The 27,758-nt window shown below is 40.0% G+C and overlaps 1 protein-coding gene across 1 annotated transcript; it reads left to right on the plus strand.

Annotated features, from left to right (window-relative positions):
* Window positions 1-8,547: 8,547 nt before the first annotated feature.
* On the plus strand, window positions 8,548-26,623 carry hnf1ba (HNF1 homeobox Ba). Its single transcript, XM_039786725.1, has 10 exons — window positions 8,548-9,492; window positions 11,495-11,694; window positions 12,025-12,292; window positions 12,390-12,607; window positions 18,741-18,895; window positions 20,100-20,226; window positions 20,320-20,502; window positions 21,239-21,357; window positions 21,788-21,832; window positions 24,213-26,623. Exons 1-10 carry the CDS (start codon window positions 8,822-8,824, stop codon window positions 24,231-24,233), a joined length of 2,007 nt encoding a protein of 668 aa, XP_039642659.1. The 5' UTR covers window positions 8,548-8,821; the 3' UTR covers window positions 24,234-26,623.
* Window positions 26,624-27,758: the final 1,135 nt, after the last annotated feature.

Genomic DNA, 27,758 nt, shown 5'->3' on the forward strand with positions numbered 1-27,758 from the left:
TGCGATGAATAAAAGCTAAAATGGCTTGCCAGAGCATGTTAAAGTTTTTATTTATTATTAGCCTATGCGTGTTGAAGCAATTCTTGATTTATGGTTATTATTTACTGAGGGATGTGCATCCATATTGACCAGTATGTCCAGCTTATCAACATTTTAAATTCAATATAGCCTATAAATCAATGTCAAATTGTCAATACATTGCTTTCCATCTTGCATAATTAGTGCAGTTGTTTAGAGTTTTTAACTACACATTGTCTGAGACTAGATAATCAGTGTCTTAAAAGTATGTCTAATGTGTACTTTGATGAGGAGTGCCATCATTCACGCCCATATATTGTAGCCTACAGTCTGTCTGGTCTTCTCATATATTCATTTCGTGCACGCGCCTAACGCATGATAACACACCGGACGTGGTTCTCCTTTCCGAGCTGCAGTAAACGAACACCGTTGCACTTTCTCATTTATCAAACGTAATAAATAATTGTATTTTACTCTCACCTTTGTCAGGCACAAAGTCACAAAACACAGCCCTGGAAGTGACCGGCATTAGCAGCTAGACACAGACCAAGAGATGCACTGCCTGCCTGCCCAGCTAGGTTAGCAAGACCAACAAAAAAAACACAACAGAAATGCACATAAACATAACTTTACTTTGCTGACATCAAACTTGGAGAGGAGAGAACACAAGTTTACCTGATTGTTGTTCCCGCAATTCACTCTCAAGGTGTTTTTTTTTCCTCTTTTCGTGACCAGAAGGATAGTTTCGCTTCATTTTGTCATGGATGTTGTAAACATTAATTGACGCGCTATGACACGTGGGGGAGGCGGGGCCTCGAGTAATTTGCGGGGCCCTACGCAGTTTGCGTAGTGAGCGTATAGGGCGGATCGGCTCTGATTTCATTGTTGCATTTCAAGTGATGCATACTTAGCCTGGATGTCTGGTGAGCTAAACCAGGTATCACTGTCACTTTGTCACGAGCCAAAGCATTAAGAAATTGTTGTAGCAACCAACGTAATAAGAACTTAGATTAATATAACACATTTCATGAAACCCACGGACGCTTTACACAAGTAACGTTACAGAGGCACAAGGGAAAAGAAAATAGTAGGTCAACACAAACACGGAGTAAAAGGAATAAAACGTTGGCGCTAAATGGAAGGAGGACGTAATTTACTCTCTGCTACTGACGTACAACCACATCACACATTCTAAAGTTCTTTTATGAATGAAATAGACATATTAAATACAGTACAGGCCAAAAGTTTGGACACACCTTCTCATTCAATGCGTTTCCTTTATTTTCATGACTATTTGCATCGTAGATTCTCACTGAAGGCATCAAAACTATGAATGAACACATATGGAATTATGTACTTAACAAAAAAGTGTGAAATAACTGAAAACATGTCTTATATTTTAGATTCTTCAAAGTAGCCACCCTTTGCTTTTTTTGATAACTCTGCAAACCCTTGGTGTTCTCTCAATGAGCTTCATGAGGTAGTCACCTGAAATGGTTTTCACTTCACAGGTGTGCTTTGTCAGGGTTAATTAGTGGAATTTTTTTTCCCTTATTAATAAAAAAGCAAAGGGTGGCATTGAAGAATCTAGAATATAAGACATGTTTTAGTTATTACAATTTTGTTAATAATAATTCCATATGTGTTCATTCATAGTTTTGATGCCTTCAGTAGAATCTAAATGTAAATAGTCATGAAAAAAAAAAACATAGTGTTCAAACTTTTTTTGTACCTACCAATTCGGGGTGGGTTTTGAATCATTTACAATCCCGTAATTGTCTCCATCTGTTATCGCCCGTTATCTTTCACTTTCCCTTTTAGCTTTCAGTTGTTCTTCGTTTAGTTTCCTTCTTTCCTGTGATGGTCCTGCCCCAGTATCAGCCATAACTACAGCAGATAACTTCTAACATAACATTACAATACAGTTAGGCTAATATAAAGAAATCTCTTGCTACCTTTTACCTGGCTGGATACACTAACACAGGCTTTTCTGGTGTAACAAAGAAATCTGTGACCCGTCAGAATGTGTTACTGTCTACCTGCGACTGTGACTTTGCGGGAAAAATCGAACCTGGGCAGATGCCTTTCTAAAAACTATATAAGAATGACGTTCTTTTCACTGTTAGTCTCGTTTGCTGTTACAGGTCATTTATGATCATCAGATAAAAATTATACAGTTTCAGAAACATTTCAAAGTTATATATAGTCACTTCAAATAATGACAAAAGATTTATGCAAGGACCCAAAATTAATATACATTTTCACGTAATTTGGGTGCCAACTGGTAGACTCTCCTATTTTTAACAAACAGCGTGGTTCAAACTATCTTTTTGGCTTGTAATCCTTTATTCATAAGCACTTGTAACCCCTGATCACAGGTTGTCTATGTCTATGAGCTAGCAGCAGTTTGAACAGTTTGTCCAGGTCTGAAGAGGTAAAACTATCCTGTATAAAAGCAACAAAAAGCAAAGATTAGAGAACAACTACACAATTTTGTAAAGCAGAAATGTCTTTTTTCTTATTTCCTATCTTGTTAATCATCTTGTAACTCCTCATAGCTATCTTGTTGGGGGACCTTTGACTTACACCTGCTTTGTGGCAGAGGACAGACACCCATCTGTGTATAATTCCGAGGCCTCTCCATTACAGGATCATGCTAGCGTTGTTCTAAATGTTTCTCATTGTCATCAAAAACAATGTGTTAGTTAGTCAAGCAAAACTTTACCCTTTTTTCACACAAAAAAAACACTATCTCAAAAAATTTTTTGCTTTTTTTTTTTTTTTTTTTTTGAACTAAAAAAAAAACTTTTTTTTTTTTAAAAAAAAAAAATTTTTTTAAAAAAGGGTCACACATATACTCTCATATCTTAAAAAGGCTAAACAATTTACTAAAACAACTGGATGTTCGTTTTTAGCAAACATTACTCAAACAGAAGTAAATAGTAAATTTAGTAGATATATTGGAGGCTATTTCTAGCTGTGGATTAATACACATTGTGTGCTTCAGTGAATGTTGACAGCAGTAGAGCAGCATATGTGGGCTTTACACAGAATAAACAGTACGCATGTTCCATGTGCAACAGTGTGTCTCATTCATGCGTTTTGAACAGTTTTTGGACAAAGATGACGCTCTATCAGAGAAGTAAGAAATATCAGACTTTGGATACACAGACGACACTTGTCAGTACGATAAATTCATCATTGTTTTTGGTCTTTTCATGGGATCTGTTGACAATACATTTAGACTTATCTTTTAATCCAGTCCACCTTAAAGTCATAGCAGTGCTGGTCGATGCCTGACACAACAGCTCAGGTGGATAGACAAGTATCGTTACAGGAAACAGGTAGACTGTCCCCGCCCCGAATGGTCCCTGTCCCCCCTGGTTACTCAACCCACATGCCACTGATCTGTGTCAAAGTGTTAATGGGCAGTGCATGTTCCACGTCGCGCTCCAGCGCTCAGGCCGATTTCACAAAGTCAGTCTGTGTACTGGATAAACTGTTTTTGCTGCTTGTTATTATTTGTCGTTAATGGTTGACATATTTTAAATGGAAACATGGGAAAGTGCCAGAAAAATTAACGCCAAAATGTTGTTACCCAGAGGTGGCAAGGCATACATTTTTGTGTGTGCGTGTGTGTGTGTGTGTGTGTGTGTGTGTGTGTGTGTGTGTGTGTGTGTGTGCACGCGCTTGTGTATGTGTGTGTGTGTGTGTGTTTGTCTGTTACTGTAATGCTTCTGTACTTCCGTTGCTTGTTTAGTTATCACCTCTCAGATAAAACATGTTCTTTGATATTTTTGGGCTTAGATTTACAGATTTTCAATTACATTTAGACAAAGGTGTAACATCCGTATCTTTGTTTAAATTGGGATAATTTATTAACACTCCTGTGGCTGCAAACTTAATAAATCGGACTATTATTTTCTGCTTCACATGTATTTCAGATCATCTTTCTTTGATTTACCTTTAACCCAACATACCTCTAGTTTCCAACCAATAAGTTTGAACCCTTCGTTGCCCTGTGATTGGGTGAATAGGTTTAGTGTCTTGTCACCTGGAGAGGACAGAGCTGCAGACAGACTGTAATTTATCTGTTTCCACTGGGTTATTAACACAGCGGCTGTGGCACTTTACACACCGGAAACAAAGTGCAGCTAAGGCGTTTAACTCAGGGAAACTTTATACAAGAATAGTAGCTGAAGATAAGAGTGTTATCTGTGTAATGACACCCACAGCTGCCGCAGACTTTTATTTATGAGAGAAACAACTGTTTGATGATGTTTCCCAATAGAAGAAAATACCTTAAATAAGACTTCACTATAATAATAAAATCATTAACATGCCCACAGAGAACTGTGTCTCTTGGACTCAGCAGTGGATTGTTGGAACTTATCTCTTCTTGTATTGTAAATGTTGTTTTATTTATATAATATTAGTTACATTTGGATCATCATAATCCTTTTCTGGAAGGGTAAACATCCACTAACAACACTTGTTATGTTAAAGAAAGTCTCGCTGCATCATATTGGCTCTGGTGCTAATAGGTTTAGGGCAATCCTGTGTATTAGTAATGATCAACCACATTGATACTACACTGAAAGATTACATGTCTAACCAGTAATTGGTTAAGCATCTTGTTGTAAACCCTCATTCACAGAAGAGCTCAGTGGCTTCTGTAGTCATGTTGGTTTTTTTTACAGAAAAGTTGTGTTTGCAGAAAGTGAATTTTCTTCTTTTTTTTTTTTCTCGAATTTTCTCGTACCTTCTTTATTAGAGGGAGACAAAGTAAGAAACTACACAATTTGCTTATGGAAAATATTCTATAACAAAAGGATTATACCTGCATAACCTCCTATAATATATTGATATTGGTATGCAGTGTTGTGTTTATTCCTAAATCTTTCTTTGAGTGTGTGTGTGTGTGTGTGTGTGTGTGTGTGTGTGTGTGTGTGTGTGTGTGTGTGTGTGTGTGTGTGTGTGTGTGTGTGTGTGTGTGTGCATACACCTGATTGGGCATCTACATTTGTCGGTCCATTTGTCGTAGAGATGATAGGTTTTCTTCTGTGTTTTATTGTTTCCTTTCATCTGCCCAGGGACTCTAGATGGAAATTAGCTAATCTGTTACAAAGCATCTTTCCTGTGAGATTAATGTATTTTTGTACATGGTCCCTCATATAAACATATTTAATAATAATAATAATCTTTGATTTTCTGTTCTAAAAGCAGCCCATTTCCTATGTAATTAGATGTGTGTGCCAATATAGTCAAACAAAACATCTTAAGTATCAAACAAAAATCGCTGTGTGATGTGTGTGTGTGTGTGTGTGTGTGTGCCTGACTGACCATACCGGCCTGTTTTCATTTCTGATAAAATATGAACAAAACGTGCATGCGATGAGAGATTTGGCTAAAAAGCAGCTTTGCCATACGAATCAGTGTAGGCTCATCATCTTCTCTCTGTAGAACATCATGTGGTACCTGGGCAGGACCTGAACACACCTACGATGTAGTCCCAGGTAGATCCGGCCTATTATGACAGATTATGATCCAGCTAACTAATACATCACAATGTCACTAATGCTATAAGTTTGCGTCTGATCCATGTTAAGAAACCAAGCAAAATAAATGTAAGACTTGCTCTCTGGTGTAGTTTGTGTGGTTGGATTGTCCAAGCTACCAACTTTTAGCATTATTTAAAATAATGTATCAGTGCCAATACCAAGCAGGTACAACAAGTCCCATCACCTGCATTTAAGTGGGAGAGCATTAAAACATTGACAAAATACATTCAGGAATATATTACAGTAAATAATATTAAACAACAAATGAATGTGGCTGCGATTGATCTGATCATACACAATGCTTTATAAGGGAGGGTATTGGTGAAGGTGTACAATTTAGAAGCTGTGAATATAATGTCTACTATCTACAGAGGAAAGGGCAGATGAACATATTATCTAATGTTTAATGTTATCCCCATGGCTGTTAATGTACCTATCATTACTGAGTTCATTTTCTGCTATGCTATAATGAAGCACATATAACTATATAGTATGCTACTTAGCAATCATTATAGATAGCACTTAGCTAAGTCTAAATGCTAACGTAGCCTACATAGCAAAGCTTAGCTTTACTTTTAACTTAACACCACAGACTACACATCAGTACTTACACTTAGTAGTAGTGCTGCTGTTTAGGTTGTCTGTCCCCAAAACCGAAATTGATTTGCCACACTGCACTGTTCACCTGGCTGTCACTCAAAAACTCATTAGCCAATGGGGACGTACCCCTGAAAAGACCCGCCCACACGAAAGGTGTGTGTCAGAAGTGCAAACCAAAGAGAGTCAGGCAGCCAGACAGGGAGCGGGGGGGAGACACCACAACACATTAGGATTAAACTCATCATTTGTTTCAAAAGTTTACTTTTCAGATGAGAATTTTATTTTGCTTTCAGTGAGTTTTTTTCTTTGATACTTAAGAAGTTTTGTTTGAATATATGGTTTCTATGCCAACTGACTCCCTAAAACTAACCTGCTGTACAGGAAGCTGATCTTCTTCTGGTCCCAGGTCAGTTTTCAGGCTCCAACTCTAAACCACCTTTTAACCTGAGTTACACCTTCCATTTCATTCATCTCATGATACTGTGGCTGTACATTAAGTCAGCATATAAGAATATATTTTATTACTTTTTTTATTACAAACGTAAACATTTTCAAATAAGAATATTAATTATTATTACCAATGCCATTTTGAGTTGACTAGAAACAGCCTGCTATTTTTTGCAGTGTTTATGTAGCCATTTCAAACAGTTAATGCAATTATCAATTGCATTAACTATTGCAATAAAAAAAATCTATTGAAGATATTTTTGTCATTGGGAAAGTAACAATTTTACCGTATACGTCTCATTTCAGATGCCATGCATTTCACTGTGAAGGGTGTTTTTGCCATTTCATTTTTGTTTATTCAATCTTTATCACTTCTGACACACGCACACACACACACACACACACACACACACACACACACACACACACACACACACACACACACACACACACACACACACACACACAACCCCAGATATTTAAAACTAAAACGGGTCAGCAGCTCCTATTGTCTCTTAAGGGGCTCGGAAAGGCCGGGAGGCTAAATATATTAGACTCAGGGGTTTATCCTAATAAACACATTTGAATATATGGTACCCCATGCTGATATAAAGCTGCGACATGCCAATACATGGAGATGTATAACTTTCATTTAGCCTATATCTGTTTTTTGCTTTTTTCCCATAATGATTTCATTCTTTCCACTAGATGTTTAATATGTTTCCCCGCCGCAGCTGTCTTGTGAAATGATCCTTGCTCTTGTCTTGCACGAGTTCAACTTGAGTTTTTAACTTTAAGTTTGTTTTTTTATTTTGACATTTTCCAGTAACCTAACATGTTGTCATCTAAAACCACTATTATAACAGCCGTGCAGCCTATAGGCCTCCCTAACGGATTTAATATGGAAAATGCGTCAGCTCGCCATGAAAAATGCAGCAGTTTTGCCGATTTCAGTTTAAGGATAATTTGCTCTGACAGCTTCAAATAAAGTTTAAATCACATTCGAAGAGCAACAAATCCGGAGTCATAGAAGACATTAACAGTGAATTCACGCATTTTACTTTTCAGGATTTATCTCCCCTCATTTTGATTCGCTAAATAGCCTATTGCTTATTAACTATACTATATGTAGCCTATGACGTCTTATTTGATATTTGCAACAAAACCACGTTTGATAAAGTTTACAGAGCTAATTTGTATCGGTTTGCTTGAGCTTTAAAGTCCGATCGGACACCTTTGACGTCGCGCTGCACCTGCTTCAGTGAGTGTGACTTTGTTTCCGAGGAGGCTGTTAGTTTAAATGGGGGTAAACAGCTAAACCGCTTTATTATTGTATTCAGAACGATTTCACATGGTCAATTCAGAGGTCCCTAATAACTCCAATCTGCTCTTACATGAATGATTAGGGCTTGTTTAACTCCTGAGTGAGTTGAAGGTTTTCAAATATGTGCAAAGTGAGATCAAACTGTGGCGTTTCCATTATGGGACCCAAATGGTTTATATTGTTCCTGTCATTGTGCGCAGATAAGAGACAATTTAGGCCATTTCAAGCTTTTAAAAGGGATTCTTGTCCCACGTTTTCAAGGTATAGAGTAGCCTACAGGCTAATGTAGTTACACCAGAGCTTGCATTTTAAGTTACAAACAATTACAATATGCCTATTTCATTATTACTGTAACCCTAAAGATAGAGCTCCATTGTTTTTTTTTTTGATTTTTTTTAGATATTATTAATACTAAATAGTGGCTGCTTTCTCAAAGAAAGTTGGAAAACGTTTTCTAATTCGCCTACTGCATTATAATTTAAATACATAAACATTTCTGTATGACCCCCTTGATGTGAGACTATTTGCCTAAAGCTAATGAGATTCTCTAAAGGAAACAAACACCTGAATTAATGAGGACAGCAACAACAGCTCATTAACACCTACGATTAGCCCATTAGGCAATAACGAGTACACTTAGCCTAATAATGTAGCCTAAATCAAGTCCTTTAATAAGTTAAATAAATACATACACATTGATTCTCGGAGAACTACTTATTATAAAACTAGAATAACATATCCAGCGGTGTGAATATATGTGCAGCTCTCTTTTCTTAAAAGTCTTTATGGCATATACAACAGGGTCCAAAGTCCATGAAAGTTTTGCTGATAAGGGGAGCCAATAAAAGCAGCAGTGCAGCAGTGTAAACACATGTCTACCTCGGCCCAGAGCGGGCCGTACTCAGTGGATTTACATAAGGCTCCCATCAGCCGGCCCACTCATTACCACGTTTTATATCCCCCTGCACTCAGAAAGCATCATGACAAAGTAGCTCCATCCTGCTCTTCAACAGGGAAGTCAAGCAGGTGTCACTCCCCACAACACTGGAGCGGAGAGCAAGAGAGGAACTTTATTTTGACTTTTTTATTATATCCCTCTATATATCCTTCCCTTTTCCCCTCTGCTGCAGCGCGCACACAGCAGGCCTATGTTGTGTTTTTAATGTTCTCTAAAATGGTATCCAAGCTGACATCCCTGCAGCAGGAGCTCCTCAGCGCCCTGCTGGACTCAGGAGTTACCAAAGATGTTCTGATCCAGGCCCTGGATGATATGGACCCCAGCCCGCCGGGCTTTGGAGTAAAACTGGAGAACCTATCCATGTCCCCCGCACGTCCTCACAGCGGCAAGATGAACGGGGCGGACGCCGACTCCAAGCCCGTCTTCCACACGCTCACCAACGGCCACAGCAAGGGCAAGCTGTCCGGGGACGAGGGCTCTGAGGACGGGGACGACTACGACACCCCGCCGATACTCAAGGAGCTCCAGTCGCTCAACACGGAAGAGGCCGCCGAGCAGAGGGCGGAGGTGGACCGCATGTTATCGTAAGTGTTCATACTGTATCCAAGTTTTTTGGTAAGTGTAAAAAAAAAGAAAGTTGAAAGGCTTTAGGCTAAGCGCATTATGAGGGGTGAAATGATAAAGGGACTACGCGCTCGGGTTTATTCTGTTTACTGCAGCGCAGTTCAAATGCTCTTATTTGTACGTTTTAAAGGTTAGAAAATGAAGCAGACATTTAAATAAATTGGCCTTTTATGGCCTAGCAAAAGGCATTTCCCTTCTTTGTTTACAATTTTAAAATAACCCGCCGCGGTTCTGTTTTCACATTCTGGTTACTAATTATCCACATGGATTATTATTTCTTTACCTTTGGAAAATATCAGCTGAACTAAAATCTATTTATTATTAACTAGGCTATATACTCCACCTCCTAACGATACAAATCCGGCAAAGGGCGACATGAAGAGAAAGTGAATGGAAACAACTTCTGGCTGAGAATGTATAGGCTAAAAAACGAGCAGCGTGTAATTATTGGATATTAACACGTTTGATAAATATAGTAATAGCCTACTATACATTGATAATACTACTACTACTACAAATAATAATAATAATAATAATAATAATACATTTTGATTTATAATTTCTTTATGACTAACATTTGTTTCCATTAGTTCATGTGTCTGTCATGCCAAAAAGCAATATGAATTGGACACCTGTAATCCCTTTATTCCACTCAGAGCACTTGATTCACTGTAAAAGTCATATTTGAGGCTGAAACAGGACCGGAAGAATATCAAAACTAACCCACGTGTAGTTAAGTTATTATTAATTTTATTCTATAAATCATCAACTGAAAGATACACACTGGCGTGTGATTAGAGTGAATGGAGATCTGGTTATTCATTGTCAAAAGTTATAAACTAACATCTCCCACTTAACCCGCAGACTTCTGTAGGCCTCCACATTCTCCTAAACAAACAGGCGCGTGTACATTTGCTACAGTCCCGTTGTCGGTGTGTCTGCTGAGCTCTAAGGCTCCGTTATACCCCCGGACAGTCGTTCTGACATGTTCTTGCTGCTGCAGAAATGTGACGTTAGGCCCTAATGAATAATGTGGGTGCTTATTCTACAGGTAAGAACATGTTTTTAATGCCAAATTCATATATGGAGACAAAGTTAATATTTATACAAGTAGGCCTAAATGTCATTTCTTAAATACGAAAAAATTAATTTTCTTTTAATGAACTTTGCATTTCTTTGAGATTAAAATCTCTAATTTTACAGACAAGTATATGACTATACCGTCACGTAATCCTGACCTCAAATTATTCTTTGATTAAGAACATCTGATCGAGTAGGCCGATGTATACAGTAAATGTTATGCCGATACCTAGTTTTTATACAGTACATTTTACAAATAGCACACTGGAAATCTGACAAATATTATCACAAGTTTTGTCAACATCCTCAAGATTTATCAGACAGTTTGGGGGTCCTTTTTTAATTTGCATTTTTTTTTTTTTTGTCTATGCTTGCTTCAAATTTACACAAACCTTATCTAACTGTTTCCAGGCTCAAATCATGTATTGAGGCAACACATGCTAAGTCCAAGTTTCTCAACCTGCCTGAATCCACTTTAACTAACTTTTGAAAAAATGTAAAGGCTAGGCTACTGAACGGGCTACAATGATCCATACAACAGGTCCTCAGTGAGTGGACTTGTTACCCTTTAAACTTGAGGCCTTGAAAAACAGTGAAGCTAAAGAAAAGGAACAAGTTCATGTGTGTTTGATCAGAGTATTTCATAGAATTTGTTAAAGGCATAAATAGACAACTTTTATTATCAACAAAACAACCAAACTCCTGGTTACGTATAGCATTTCTGTCAATTTATTTACATTAATTAAATTGACAAAAAAACTTTAACTCAGCCATAAAATGTGAGTAAAGGTGTTTTTGCTCTGTCCTACTTCCCTCTAAAAGCTACACGTAGTCCAGTGGTAACGTGAATGTTTTGTGCTGCTGTGTTTAATCTGAACCCAGAGAGGATCCATGGCGTGCTGCCCGCATGATCAAAGGTTACATGCAACAGCACAACATCCCCCAACGGGAGGTGGTGGACGTTACAGGACTGAACCAATCTCACCTCTCCCAGCATCTCAACAAAGGCACGCCCATGAAAACACAGAAGCGAGCGGCCCTCTACACCTGGTACGTCAGGAAACAGCGGGAAATTCTCAGACGTAAGTTAATATTTGAGTTTCTCACAGCTTCAGCCTGGCCTGTATTGTGTAGTTGACAGCAGCACGGCACTTTATTTGGGTTTCAAACCTGCAGGGATATCAAGTTGAGTTGGACATTTTGTCATTAGGCTGGATGACATAAACAAGCACCTACAGCAATAGGTTTTGCATAATGCATCTAAAAGAAAAAATATTATTTGTTAATTTATAAAAAAAAAAAACACTATCATGTGTCTAACTAACTTTACGAATCTGTCTTTTCTTTTTGTGGTTTTGCAATAAAAGAAAGCATTTTGAAACGTATTGAATGTACCTCTTCTTGTTTTGCAGAGTTCAACCAGGCGGTGCTAGGCTCTGGCAGCAACATGACAGACAAAGGCAATCAGGATCCGGTGTTTTTTTTCCCAGAGTTCAACCCGTCCGGTCAGGGCATGGGTCCGCCCGGTGAAGAGGTTGGCAGTGAACCCTCCTGCAAGAAAATGAGACGTAACCGTTTCAAATGGGGGCCTGCGTCACAGCAAATCCTGTACCAGGCCTATGAACGGCAGAAAAACCCCAGCAAGGAGGAGAGGGAAGCGTTGGTAGAAGAGTGCAACAGGTAGATAAACATGACACCTTCCTCTACCTTCTTAAAAAAAATGTTACCCAAACAATATCAATCCTAATTTTTCACCTTTTTCACCTGTTTTCTACAGAGCCGAATGTCTTCAGAGAGGCGTCTCCCCCTCCAAAGCTCAGGGCCTCGGCTCTAATCTGGTCACTGAAGTGCGAGTCTACAACTGGTTTGCCAACCGGCGTAAAGAGGAAGCCTTCAGGCAAAAGCTGGCCATGGACTCCGTCAGTCTACCGCCCCACAGTATGAACCCTCTGCTGTCACACAGCTCGCCACATCATACCAGCATTTCACCTCCCAGTAAGATGCCAAGTGGCGTTGCTTTGCATGCAGTTTAGCAGCACACAGAGCAGACAGAATGTGACTTGTCTTTAAAAGAGTACTCCACCGATTTAGTGTTGCACTCCTTTAACACTGTCAGACAGTTTAAAAAGAAAAGTTTCAAATCGATACAGCACAACCTAAGATATTGTATTTTTCATTCCATGCATTATTCATCACTGTCTGAACCTGTTGCCTACATTACTTACATTACTACGAAACTTTCCAAGACCTTTCAACAGACTTTAATGTGTAAAGCTCCCTTTTATGGGTCACATGCAGATTCATGGCTTATGTTAAACAATCCCACATGACTAGTGACAGAGTACGCATGGAAATATACACAACATCAGTTTACAGAGAAAATGTACGATGTTTACGCCTAAATTTGAGATAATTGTGCAAAGAATTGCATGATTTAGTTTCATTCGGTGGGAAAATGCCGTCAATATTGTCTAATGTAACATGGTTAGAATCACAGTTGATGTGATCAGAGAGGCAGAGAAAGAGGGGGCAAGTGATCAATGAGCGTGAGTGAGTGAGCTGAGCAAATGCCATTGTTATTCTGATCTTTGAAAACACACTGAGAACAATTCACATTGTACCTGCAATCTCCACTCCAAAGTCAGCATGGAGAAGCATGACACAAAGGGCAGCAATCCTGTGACAGGCCAGGGTCAGGCCAGGGGCAGTGAGGTGGGGGGGGGGGGACAGACACATCCAGATTTACTCAACATTACGCTGTCCTTTCCACATTTCCACCTCCCATGCAGGTTGCTAATCACTCTGCTCGGAGAGTCTCCAAAACAAGGAAATGCTGTGCGTTATTGCTCTGACCATTTCACCCTGACCTGTTTGCATTTGGAGTAATTAGTATTGACAGAGTCTACCTGCTGTATACGACATAAAAACAAAGCTAATAGGCCTCACAGAGCATTATCCTCCGTGTCATCACTCACCCTCCATAAAACTGTGATTTGAGAGTCTCACTCAGAGCCTATTGTTGTCCTCTCGTGTTCGAACACGAGGCGAGCTTTGAAGGGAAAGCAAACTGTTTGCCTTGGCTTGCTCTTTTACCTTTGGTGATTGTCTGTTTGCTTGAGTTTTTTTTTCTTCTTGTTGCTGAGAACACCTGACCAGGCATTGACCTCAGGTGTCCAAGCCAGAGGGGTCAGCGATAAGGTTGCATGGCGGAAAACACTTTGCTCCCCCCAAAAAACCCTCAGCTGGCTGCTTACAAGGTGTCCTGCTGGCATCCTGCCGACAGCATCAGCTGTTTTTCAGTGTCAGCCCCTGGCCTGACAATAATATCCCAGCAGGGCGTCTCATTGCGTTGCTAGGGCACGGCCTGTATTATGCATGCTTAATGGACAATTAAAATCCTTTGCTACTACATCTCCCAGGCCTTTGATTAGGGGCTCCTCTGACTTCTACTCTCTATACTCTCCCTCAGCAGGAGGTCCCATTGTCTGTGGTGTATTAGAAGACTGCAGTCACTGTAACCTAGGTTCATTTGTCTCTGCTGGGCCTTGAGGAGGACTGACTTTAAAGCCTCCCCCCTTCATCTTTATGGGCACTGGTATAGCTGCTGAGGCTGGGTGCAGACTTGAAGCAGCAGGAGCTGTCCACTGGAGTATTGGCTCTTTTCTGGCCAGACAGGACTGATGACCCCTTCTTCGCCTACAGAGAAAGCTAGTCACCCCCCTCCTTAAACCGTCGCCACACCTTCAGTCATACGAGGGAGGTCACTGCTGGGTCAGATCAAAGAAACTCCTCTTACTTTGGGAGTTTTTATTGATTCTGTTTCAGTTCATTGATCAGTCGGTCACAACTGGATAGACAATCAAACAGTGTGATGTGCAGTTTTGGTGGTGACCTTTTTTACTTACAGAAATGAAACGGATTTCAGGCAGATGACATAGTTTGGATTTGTGCACGCACCCGTGTTTTCCTATGCAAGATTTACTTACTATTTATCCACTCATAACGTTTACTGAGCTCAAGTATTCCATTTTATTTACGCCATTTTACTTTGAAACATTAATCTCAGCTTAATCTTGGAACCCATTGGCAATTGGTCTGATGACATTTTAGCGTCTGGGGGCAACGGCCAATATTTCCACGCAGGTCTATCTGCGGGTCCACAGTACTACAGGATACACCTACTACTTGACTCGCCCTTAAAACGATTTCCGTTGGGTTACGTTTGTAGGCACCAAAACTATGTGGTTAGCTTTAGGCACCAAACTAAGTTATATTATACGCATAAAAACTACATGGTTAGGTTTAGGTTTAAATAAGTACGTTAATGCAGCAAGTTATGTCACGGGACGTGCGGTGTAGTGGAGTGGGCGTGTCTTGTAGTAAAGTGGGCGGATCGGGTAGCCTGCGAGAGTGCAGTTAGATCCGAATATGTTGACTATATCAAAACTTACAAATGTACTGTATGTTTACAAACATTAGATTTTCTTATGCAAAAATAATGTAAAGGATGTTTACCTGAGTCTTTCTAGTGTATGTTACCTTGTACTTTTACTCCACGAAATATTGCACTTTTCACTTCACTATATTTATTTGACAACAACGACCTTTTCAAAATATGATATTCTTAGAAAATGTTATGCATAGCTAAGGATTATACTATTGGTTCAAGACAAGTTTGCTTACAAAAATCAGAGTCTGGTTATGGCCCCTTGTCAATTTTCAGATGTCTATTAGTTATAGATGTTCCACCACAGACAACATTCCCCTCTAAACCTTTTTTACAACATTTCACAGAAAAAACACAGATTATAGAAAATTCATAAAAATGCATGTTGCAGAACTTTATTTTTTCTTTTTTCCTGCCCCATTTATCATCTTACAACCCCTCACATTTATCTCGTGACCCCTTGGAGGGGGCCAACCCCTAGTTTGGGAACCATTGCACTAATCTACGTCATATTATTGAAGTGGTTAAGACTAGCTACAACAGTAAGATGCTGCTCGGTAACAATCTCATAATGTAAAATATAATAATACTTAAGTCACAGGGGCAGTTTTTTTGTCTTGACAAGTACTTTTACTTTGGATACTTTATGTACATTTTGCTTATACTTCTGTACATTTATTGTGTAGGATATGAATGCAGGAGTTTTACTTGTAATGGAGTATTTTAAGATTAGTACTTCAATCATTGGTAACTTGCCAGCTGAAGTCATCATAAAATTGAATCATTGCCGTGTAAGCTGAGCTGCATCGTTCTGCACGTTACAAAACTAGCAGACTCAGAAGTTCCTGATCAGACACAGCAGTAGGGGGGACTATCCGTGGGTTGCGTTGGTTTCCGTCACCTCAGGCTAGCTTGAAACAAGACACACACAGAAAAGGATGGCCTAGGTCTGCACTTTCCACTGCTCTGTGTCTCCCAGAAAGCCACAAAGAAGAGACTGGATACGTCCTGCAGAGACCCAGGAGGTCTGTCATATGCAGCGGCACTACAATGAGCACTGCCTGGGGTTGGGGAGGCAGGCTTTGATATTACATGGGTCACACAGGGAGCTAGAGCCTTTTAAACCTGCTGAAAATCCTTGCTACCACTCCCCTTCTGAAGTTCTCGCCCTCCCCCTGCTCTTTAAAAGGACGCCTCAGTTTTTCAAGTCTCATCTTGTGAAAGCAAAACTGTAGTTTTACAGAATTTCCAACTTAAATTATTATTATTATTATTATTATTATTATTATTATTATTATAAGTGCTTAGTGACTTTAAGTGTGTCTGCAGAAAACCTGCTTTCTAGAAACCCAGAGTCTCTTAGTTTAGATTGTTGAAGTCCTCCTTACTTACTACTAGGTTCCCTGCAGCTGGAATTACTGCTGAACTCAAAGAAACTGAATAGCATCCTTTTCTCTGTCTGACACTTTAAGAGGTTGGCCCAGCTTCGAGATAACTGCCTTTTTATGAGTCCTCCTCTATTGTGTGGCAATGGGGGTCATGAGTCCAATGGAGTGCTTTATTGTTCTGCGGCAATGTTTACAAGGCGCGGTGGAGTGTTGTGGGGTTGCTAGTATGTTCCTGAAGACAATATGAAGTCTGTGGGCTGAACAAAATGGAAGACAGGTATACTCTGGAGGATGAAATATGGTGCTGTGGCATCAGGCATCGCTGTATCTGTGTTTCAAGTGTCTGTAGTTAAAGGAATAGTTTAACATTATGGGAAATATGCTTGTTTGCTTTCTTGCTGAGAGTTACATGATCGATAACACTCTCATGTCTGTCTGTTAAATGTGTAGCTGGAGCCTAAAGACAGTCAGCCTAGCTTAGCTTAGCATAAAGACTGAAAGCAGGGGGAAACAACTAGCCTGGCTTTGTCAAAAGGTTAAAGACAATCTGACTAAAGTTACCAGCATCTCTAAAGCTCAGTAGTAACATGTTATATCTTGTTTGTTTAATACAAAATCCTATGCAAATGTTGTTATTTTTGGACAGAGCCAGACTAGCTGTTTCCTCCTCTTAATGCTAAGCTAAACTAGCTGACTGCTGGCTGTAGCTTTGTTATTTTGTGCGCAGACATGAGAGCGGTAATAATCGCCGCTAACTCCCAAAATGTCAAACTATTGTTTTAAATGTACGGCATCTTATGCAAGATTATTACGATTACTGCAGTGATATGCGTTGACATATAGCCTACGTGAATCTGTACCCATCCACCAACTCAAAGACAGATTACTTTGCAGTATTTTAGGATAAAAGATTATGCCTATTTGTTTCCCTGACACCTGAGGCAAATATTCAGATCTGCAAACACATCCTGTTCCAGTTTCCAGCACTGACAGGAAATCAATGCCCCCCCTCATTGGTCACATTTAGTGCCAGCGCCTCTCCCTCCCTTTTATCTCAAAATGGCTGTATGTCAATGCCTCCTGTCATGTCTGACTGACTTCGGCAGGGCATTCAAGCTGTCACACCTGGGTCAGGGACGGAGGGCTCGGGTAAGATGGGAGATCTGAGTGTAAACAGAGTCTGTCTCTACACTGTCACTGAGGGGGGGACACTCTAGAGAGTGTAAGGCTGAGACCACAGGATAAGAATGTGTTTGACATTGCTTGTTATTGTGTAATGTTTACTCTGTTGGTATCAGAGGGGGCCTGGATCGGCAAACAGGCATTTGATTGTCGGTTGTGGTGGGGTGAAGCATTCCTTCGAGCCACCAGTGAGAGACAACACTGAGTCTAGACACGAGATTGAGGGATGGCACTAAAAGAAGAATTTCCTTTTTATTGCAACTTCACTGTGAATATGTGAAAATTGTACAAAAAGTGCATTCACTCAAACACTGTACTAAAGTAAAATTTTTAGGTCCTTTGTTGATTTGCCACTTTATGCTTATACTCCACTACATGTTAGAGGTAAATTAACTTTTTTTGCTCCTCCAAAATACGCTTCTTAGATCGTTTCATTTAGGCCGAAAGAGCTACAGTCACAGGTTAGAGAAGTTTATGTGGCAGGACTTAGTTTTTTTCTTCTGTCCTACTGCATTAATCATCTCCCCCTAACATTTATCTCGTGGCCCTTTAGAGGGAGTCTGTGAATCACTGGACTAAACTACCAAACTGTATATAACGTAGTTAAAACTAGCTCCACCTCAAACCAGCTATAACAGCAAAATGCTGCTTTTTACGTTGATGCATCAGTATTACAAATCTGACAGTGTAACATTTAACGATATAACACTTGCAGGGGCCATTTTTCTGCAGAATGAGTAAGGTTACTTCTACTTTTAGTACATTTCGTTTAAAATACTATCTATACTATGTATCGTGTAAAAAACTTCACACTGATGTAATTACGATGGGTAACATTTGTTTGCTGATCAGATCTGATAGGAGTTGTGCTGTTGTGAGTCAGTGAACACAGTGAATGGCCTTGGCTCAGTTACGCAGATAGCAGCAGACGGGTCACTGTGTTTGTTTGCTCTGTCCTCCCCTGTCTGAGTCAAAGAGCAGGTTGATTGGAGTGATAGCGACGTTTCTCAGCACAGAACCAGGCCGACGCTACTATCACTCTGCCCCACATAAGTGTTACAGTGTTATGACACGACAGGTGAAACTAACGTTCTGTGTCTCTCTCTCTCAGTGCGTTACAGCCAAGGCCCCGGTGAGGTCACCTCCTCCACGGCCATCAGTCACCACAGTAGCAACGGCATGGCGACCAGCCAGTCGGTGCTTCAGCAGGTGTCTCCGGGAGGATTGGACCACAGCCACAGTCTGCTGTCACCTGACGTCAAGATGGTGAGTGAACACACCTGAGCCTTCATGGCCTCAGATTAGATAAGACCTGGCCTGCTATTAGCATAAACGTACAAAGCAGCACAATTAGCGCATTGTGCTGCTCTGTTTGGAAGGTGGAGCCAGGGTGGCAGGCCATGGCTGGACTAACCTTCACCAGAGTGTACCAGGCATGTTCATCGCTCAGCCAATAAACCTGACAATGAAACATTCTGTTCTTATTGATTAAATGCCTCGAAAAGAGGAGCCACAGGTGGAGCGCTGCTTGTTCTGCCACTGAAATGACGCCAACATTTGATTATACCCCATGGTTTTTTGTGTGTGTCTACTTCAGAGTTTCTCCCTTCTGCCCTAGTCCAATATTTGATCAGTGAGGAAACCTGTGCATGGGCCCAAAGCGTTTGAGTGGTGGTGCAACAATACTTCTGATATGTGATGTGTGATTTACTGTCAAAATAGAATATAGAATATTATTCTTCTTTGACCAAAATTAAAATTCCCATTAACTAAAAACTAAACCATCTAAACCACTTAACTGGTCACTTAAAGTCATGCAACATATTCAAAACTATTCACTAACTTCCCTGTCAGATCAAAATACTTCTGCCTTTTGAAGCAGCATTATGTGAAATGACCACAGCGAGGGCAGGCAGTGTTGTGTGCAGCAGGTCAGAGCTGACACGTTTCTCATTTGCTGATGTGTGTTTTGCTGGTCTGTCCTCTGTGGGCAGCTGGCAGTAGTCAAAAAGTCGCAGCCCCACCGAGTGGGAAGATCCTGATTCAGATAGCCATCACTGTAAATGCATAGATGTTGTTGTTTTGCAAATATGCACATAAGCATTCGTATGAACCAGCATGCAGGTACAAACACGGTCAATGTGCTACACAAACTCATGCACAGTCTTCTAGCTGAAGTTTTTTTGTATGATTATTTCTTCTTTACTTTTTGTTTCTTATCATTATTTGCTTGTGTGCTGTGTATGAGTGGAGTTACACAAGTGTAGTGTTATACAAAAGAATCTAAACTAAGTCAACATTTACTTCTGTTGTTTGTTTAGTAGCCAACATCTGTTTTTTCACTTTGAAAATACATTTATGTGAATTGACATAGCAGACACTAACTTTGAGTGTTGTAGTCTGTTATAACAAAATATTACAGCAATAAATCAGTTCTCTAATTGTGTGTGTTTCTTTCATCTCTCCCCAGATTTCAGGCTCAGGTGGAGGACTTCCTCCAGTCAGTACACTGACCAACATCCACAGTTCCCATCACAGCCATCAGCAGACACAGAACCTCATCATGCCTCTATCTGGAGTCATGGCCATAGCACAGAGTAAGTCCTCCGTCCCTCCAGAAAAGAAGTGAAAGCCATTGAATTTATTCCATCGTGACATGGTTCGACTGAGGTTTCGCTGTGTCTCACTAGGTTTAAACACATCGCAATCTCAGTCGGTGCCAGTGATCAACAGCGTGGCGGGCAGCCTTGCGGCGCTGCAGCCGGTGCAGTTTTCCCAGCAGCTCCACAGCCCCCACCAGCAGAGCCTGATGCAGCAGTCCTCCAACCACATGAGCCAGCAGCCGTTCATGGCTACTGTCACACACTCCCACAGTCAGTAACACTCCTATCTACTCTAATAATCTTCTTTGTATATAAGCCTCTATTGTGCTTTGAAAATCAGTTATATCATTGGTGCCCAACCTTTTTGGCTTGTGACGCTTTGGCTACAGTCTATGTGTGGAAGTAAAAAAAAAAAGTTTGGTTTCAATAATTTTAGAGGCCTGAAAGGGTAAAACTGTCCAATATTTCACATAAACAAATTAGAAACATCATTTTGTGTAGAGGACATATGTTTTTTATTCTTTCCTATCCTCGTAGTCCCATTAGGGACCATTTCAGGGGTCCACTCTCAAGATTGGGAACCAGTAATATATATTATATATCACTGGTATACAGTAGATACTGTAGTGTAAACAAGACAAGATCGTTTAAAAAAACAGTCTACAAAACACCCTCTTCCCCCTATTATGATTTGTTAGGTTTGGTTTCCTTGCCCAAATCCACTTTTGGTGTCATGCATGGACACATCTCTGCCCACATGACGACAGGAGTCAAATCTTTTGCCGCTCTCTACTCTGTCTGTCAATACTAAAAGAAGAGCTCCACTCACAAATACTAGATTTTAGATCAGATCTTCTTCTTCTTCTTCTCTTGTTTGGTATTTTCAGGAATTAAGCTAAGTGGAAACATTGCTCAACATTTTTATGTCCCCCTACGTATAAGGTTTTTTAAAAACATTCATGTACAAGTGTGGAAATCTAACTATCTGTCTGACTTTCCTTTGCAGTGTATCCTCACAAACAAGAGCCCCCACAATATTCCCACCCGTCCCGTTTCCCCTCGGCCATGGTGGTCACAGACGCCAACAGCATCAGCACCCTCAGCTCCATGTCCTCAAGCAAGACGGTCAGTCCATAGTCAGTTGCATCATACCGCATCACAGGCGCCACAGTTAGATGCATGTTCTCACCTCTGTCTGGCTGCCATTGTGGGATTTTGATCGAAAAAATCAAAGTCTGTAATCAATATTGGGGCATTTGCATGAGAATCGGCAGGAAATCTAAGATGTTATTGCAGTTTTTGTTGTAATTCTTACATTTAGCAACAGGTAGTACTATCGTTTCATGAAATCTCTCTTTTAAAAAGTACTGTAAACACTTTGATTAGCTCTCTCATCACCTATTGATACACAGAAGTCCCCCTCACCCTGTTCTGATTGAGAGAAACAACACTATCGAAAGCACACACTGACAGCAGGAACTACATCGTGACAGGGAGAAGTGTGTGTGTGTGTATTGTGATTGTGTGTTGACTTGTTTAATTCCTGTCACATTAGGACGGTCCCGTAAACAAGATGGTGCAACTTGGGGGTCTCTCCTGGGTAAATACAATTTTATTAGTTCAGTCACGCAGTTGAAATCTGAAGAGTAAAATCACCAAAATGGCATACAAATCACATCATTTATGTAGCCGTACATACTGCTTCTTTTACTTCCTATAGTTTTTCTTCAGGGCTGCTGCTGATCTCCAAACTAATAGACCAGACAGATATATGGATGGTATACTCCTCAGAATTCCTATTTCCTCTTAAACAGACGTCTAATCAATCACCTGCTCGCTCAGCCTGAACGCCTTGATTAATGCTGCCTCCTTTCACTTTCCTCTCCCCGGTGAGAGTTACCTCTGCGATCAGGAAATGAGCCCCGCTGTTAATCAAAGTTCTCCAGCCTTGTGTGCTGCTACTTTCCTCCATGCTACAGTGAGGCTGGAGATGAGATGGGCTGGGTGGGGAGTAATTACACCTCTTCCTCTTTCCTACTTCTCCCTGCTCTCGGTGCTCGCTCTAGCCTGAAATGTTGTCCACAGAGCGTTCACACGCTCAATTTCCCACGCTGAGGCCGATCGCTTGTACCGCCGCGCTGCTACTGACAGACACGTGGGCTGATGGGATGAAAGTGCGGTGTACCTTCACAGGAGGCAGAAAGTAAAACAAACGTCTCTGAGGCTACAAAGTGTAGGCCCATTTTGGTCAGGGTTTTGCTCTCTCTCGGGGGACGATCAGAGGTTTATTGATACACTTCTGCAAAACAATGAAGGTGTATTTCGTGATAAAAGCTGTACCGTGTGGTGGAAAAAGTACTCATAAATAATAGGTTCACTACTACTACTACAATACTATACTAAACGACTAGACCTTATTTGTGATAACATACTCAAGAACTACTTTAACACATCAAATACTGTAGGAATTCTACAGATGGAGTGGTTTTAGATATTTGATCGACCGTAAATGAAACGTTTCCGATGTGATGATGTCAACTAAAGATAGACGTGACAAGGGACTGCTTTTTATAAAAAGTCACAACCAAAAACCATTGGTTTAATCTTTAACAATAACATTGCAGGGCTCAAACTGAGAATTATTTTGTTATCAATTTTTCCTCAATTAAGTGTTTATAAAAACATTAATAAAACTGAGGCAACTTCTTTTGTATAACTAACTAGAATTAAAACTATTTAAAAGCAAATTGTTACATTTGAGGAGCTGGAAACTATCACATTTTTGGCCTTTTTTAAAAAAAACGTATTTTCTGTCAATCAACTAATCAAACAGAATCAATCCTGTTTCTCTTAATATGCCAAGTAACTACTCACTACATCTGTCAAATAAAAAATATCACCCTTTTGAAATGTAGTGGACTAAAAAGTATTAAAAGTAATGCACAAGTATGTTAAAATTGTGCTTAAGTGCAGCACTTGAGTAAAAGTACTGGTGGTTACGTCCCACCACTGGCATCACCACCCTGTTTCATTTCACTAACACATTTATTTAGAGAGCAATTAGCTAGCAGGCTCTCCCAGGTATTTTCTTATCAGGGCTTTATTTGGACGGGGCGGCCTTCTTCTCATGACACGACCAGCATGCTCAGACTTTATAACACTCATTGTTTACAGAGAACCCTCCATTATACCTGAGTCCGTTTCAAACTCACCTCTGCTCAAGTCTTAGCAGCGGGTCAGCTTTATCAGGTGAAGCTGTTTGCTGGCCGCAGGGTCACACCAGGGTCACCTGCCTCTATCCCGGGGGAGGCAGGGGAAAAATAAATTCCACAACCAATCTAGAAAACAGAGAGCATTTCAATGGAAACAGAGCTTTTGAGAGTCAGGAGAAGAGGGATGGGGAATGTATTTGGTCAGGTGTGGCACCTGAAGGTGCAGGGGGGATGTATTTACCAGTGGTGGAAGAAGTATTCACATAATTTACTTAGGTAAAAAGTCCTTTTACCCAAGCAACAACATATACTTAAAATATCAAAAGTAATCTGGATCCTGTTAGTGTTATATTATTGAATCATGTAAACAGCACTTTAATGTAGTAGTTCATCAAGGTGGAATCCTACCTAATTAACCTATAACAATGCATGATATTTTATAGACTTATGATATGTATTTATACTATAAATTTGAAAGTAACAAGTAACTGTAAGCTAAATTTAGTGGAGTAAAAATTATAATATTTCCCTCTGAAAACGTAGTGGAGTAAAAGTATAAAGGAGCATAAAATGGAAAAACTCTAGTAAAGTATCTCAAAGTTATACTTTGTTACTTTCCACTACAGGTATTTTTACATAGGTTTCATGTGTCACTTTCAAACAGCCTTTATGCACATTATATATACCTGTGTTACTGGACAGCTTATATTTATTGTTTTATGTAACGCAGGCCTACTTTGTCTCACATTTCTCTCCTTCTCCTTTCAGTGTCCTCTTCAAGCTTGGTGAGAGCGTCCACCTGACTTCCTCAGTGCCCGGCAACGGGAGCACATTTTTCCACCCTCTCCCCGCGGTAACCATGACAACTCTTAATAACCAGGAACGGCGGACTGGATGATGAGTCAGTCAACAATACGAGAGGAGTGGCGACGGCTGTGGGTCATGCGGTGAAAATGGGAAATGGGGACAGGGGGGGAGGGGGGGGAGGGACTCATTGCACCTGAAAGTGAGGAGACTGGATTCCCCTCCGCCGCACACAAATGATCAACATGGATGATTTTAACACAATCTTTGAAACCAGTATTCAGTTTTAGGTAAGAGTCTTTATGCCCCCTGTCATCCTCTTTTCTGACATTACAAAAGGAACAAAAACCAAGCATACAAAAAGCGCTCAGAAACTGTTGTGGTATGGACTTGAATGAAGGCTCTGGGACAACTTATATTACACTCTGATTTAAGGTGGAAATATGAAGACAACCTGAAACTAACAGAGACAATGATCGGCCTCTGTGAAGGCTGAAAGACTTATAAGTTCCTGGACGCCTACACAAATTGCTTTGCACGTGAGCAGAACTGTGTGACAATCACAATAACCGCGTATTGATCTTGTGCATGCATTTGATATTCTTACTGGGCTTTAAAGGAGTCTTCCATGTTATTTTTTCACACAAAAGTGCAGGCGGTGAATGCGAGGGGTTCATCATTTCGAGTTGTTCAATGTGTATACTGTGATTGAAAAGACTTTGACAATCTTAAAAGGACTATGCAATGCGTCAATACGCAACGCTTTGTAAAACTGGACTCGGCACAGAACTCCACACACTTGAGACTGGAAATGAATATGCACTATCAGTGAAGTCACCAACAATTATACTTATATTTACTGTACTGGAGTTGCTATTGATAAAGCTGCATGTAAAATACCACAAAAGCAGATAGATGTATGTGTGACAAAAATGCCAAAGAATACGAGTCAGCCTGCACTGTCTATGGAGGGAGACTGACTCACACACTTTAATGCGGCCCTTCCCCTCCATGTTGTTTGCACACAGGTTCAGGTGAATTTCAGGAATGGGTCTCACCCTCTTCCTCTTACTTCTCCCACTTCCTCCTGCCTCAATGTGAAGAGATACCAAATAGGACAAATATTGTTAATAACTCCTTATCATACATCATGGCGGCAGGACCCCCCAGGGTTAGAATGAAAATATTGACAAGTATTCAGAAACAAAACAGTCATCTCAGTCTGGTATTTTGTGAAGGAGAGAAACATGAAAGAGGACAATGTTGTGATAGCAGTCTGCTCTAATCATACAGGAATCCACAAAGACTGAGAAATGTTGGGGAGAGGAGCAGCTGCTGTGGGTACAGACGCCCACGCTAACAGTATCACACCTCTTCTTGACTAGCCAACGTCAGATTGGTTCACCCTGCGGGCCCAGGCTCAGTGGCATGTCGCCTGTTTGAAAACGCGCTCGCCCTGGCTCTTTTTTTGCAAAGTTCCATGCTTCTGTTTTCCCTCCAGTCAACATCGATGAAGAGAGCCTCCTTTAAGAGGTTGAGAAGCGGCATCTTATTTAATCCACAGCTAAAATGGTGTTAGTTAAATAATAAACGACTTAAGACACTTATTTGCAGAGGGAGAAATCAAAAAGGCAACACAACCAAATCCCATGCCTCACCACTCTGTGACATTGCTCAAAGTATATCTGGACAGTTCTTCCCAGTCCATCTACCAGAGTGCGCTCGCTGGCTGCGTGTTAGGAAGAGGTGTAAAGGTTTGTTCGGACAGAAGCGAACTTCCTTCTGCGTAACTTGGACTGTTGGACCATTTGTGTTTAGTCTAACTAAACTAACTAGTCTAACTAGTAACTAAGTAACTGTACAGACGTCAGCTGTAAGCTAGCTAGCAACAGGCGTGCAGGAGTGTGTCTGTGTGTTTGTGTCCACTTTATCTCATTTTCCCATCGTCTGTGTACTTTGTAAGCAAAGTTCTGTCAGAACAAAGATTCAGTTGCAGTTAAGCTAACCTTAACTTAGCTGGACAATGATGAGAAAGGTTGAGATGGGGACCACATTTGGCATCAAGAATCACTACAACCACCCATGTTTTTATGAGACAAAAATGCCATTTTGACTACTGAACCCTGCGTGCCAGATCCAGTCTCCTGTTCAATATTAGGTCACATTTGTTATTATTATGTTGGTTGGCTTGTTATTATAGGCATATCTACTGCCATCTGATCAGAGGGCATTCATACTTGTGGGACAGGACATGATTTTATTTCTCCTCCTAATGTATTATTTTTGTATAAAAATTGAAATCAATCATAAATCACTATTTATACTTTTTGAGAAAATGTTGATATTTCAAGTAAATGTTTTTTTTTCAAAACGGATACATGCTTTTGATTATTTTGTTTGCACGACGTAAGGATTAAAGATAGATAGATAGATAGATAGATCACAATTCATATCATAGTATAGTATCTATAATATAGTACGTTTTTTTTAGCCTCTATTAGATGCAGACATTAAACAGACATTAAAAAGATGTAATTATACATAGAAGCAATAATCAGGAATAGATATATGGATAGACAATGATCAGGAATAGATATATGGATAGAAACCTCTCTGAAAAGAAGTCTATCTTGCTATATTATTACCATTATGGATGGTTTGTTTATTGCAGGGGAGCTCAGTTGAACCATTTGATATTCTGTCGGAATGTTGATTGGCCTAGAATCCATCATATTTTCTAATTATAATAAACATTTTATATATTTATCGTACAATATGTTTCTAATCTATGTAAAAACTTAATCTGCAAAGTAATGCCTTGGGGGCAAAAAAAACGTTCAATACTGAAATGTAGTGGAGTAGAAGTATAAAATAACAAAATGGTAGTGCAGTACTCGAGTTACTTTCCACCTCTGCAAATGTGTTTATAGCCTCTATAAGAAGTGGAGTTGCTACGTGATAAGACAAACAGCCTCTTTGAAGTTCATAGATCTAAAGTACACATTACATTTCAAGGAATGAGTTCATTGAACCTGACATGTTGATAGCATAATTCATTTCAGTCTTTATCTGGTACTGACACAGAGCCCAGTGTAATATACAGTACAGGCCAAAAGTTTGGACACACCTTCTCATTCAATGCATTTCCTTTATTTTCATGACTATTTACATTGTAGATTCTCACTGAAGGCATCAAAACTATGAACGAACTCATATGGAATTATGTACTTAACAAAAAAGTGTGAAATAACTGAAAACATGTCTTATATTTTAGATTCTTCAAAGTAGCCACCCTTTGCTTTTTTATTAATAAGGGAAACAATTCCACTAATTAACCCTGACAAAGCACACCTGTGAAGGTAAAACCATTTCAGGTGACTACCTCATGAAGCTCATTGAGAGAACACCAAGGGTTTGCAGAGTTATAAAAAAAAGCAAAGGGTGACTACTTTGAGGAATCTAAAATATAAGACATGTTTTCAGTTATTTCACACTTTTTTGTTAAGTACA

The sequence above is a fragment of the Perca fluviatilis genome, chromosome 2, assembly GCF_010015445.1.
Source record: "Perca fluviatilis chromosome 2, GENO_Pfluv_1.0, whole genome shotgun sequence".
In the NCBI taxonomy this organism is placed as follows: domain Eukaryota; kingdom Metazoa; phylum Chordata; class Actinopteri; order Perciformes; family Percidae; genus Perca; species Perca fluviatilis.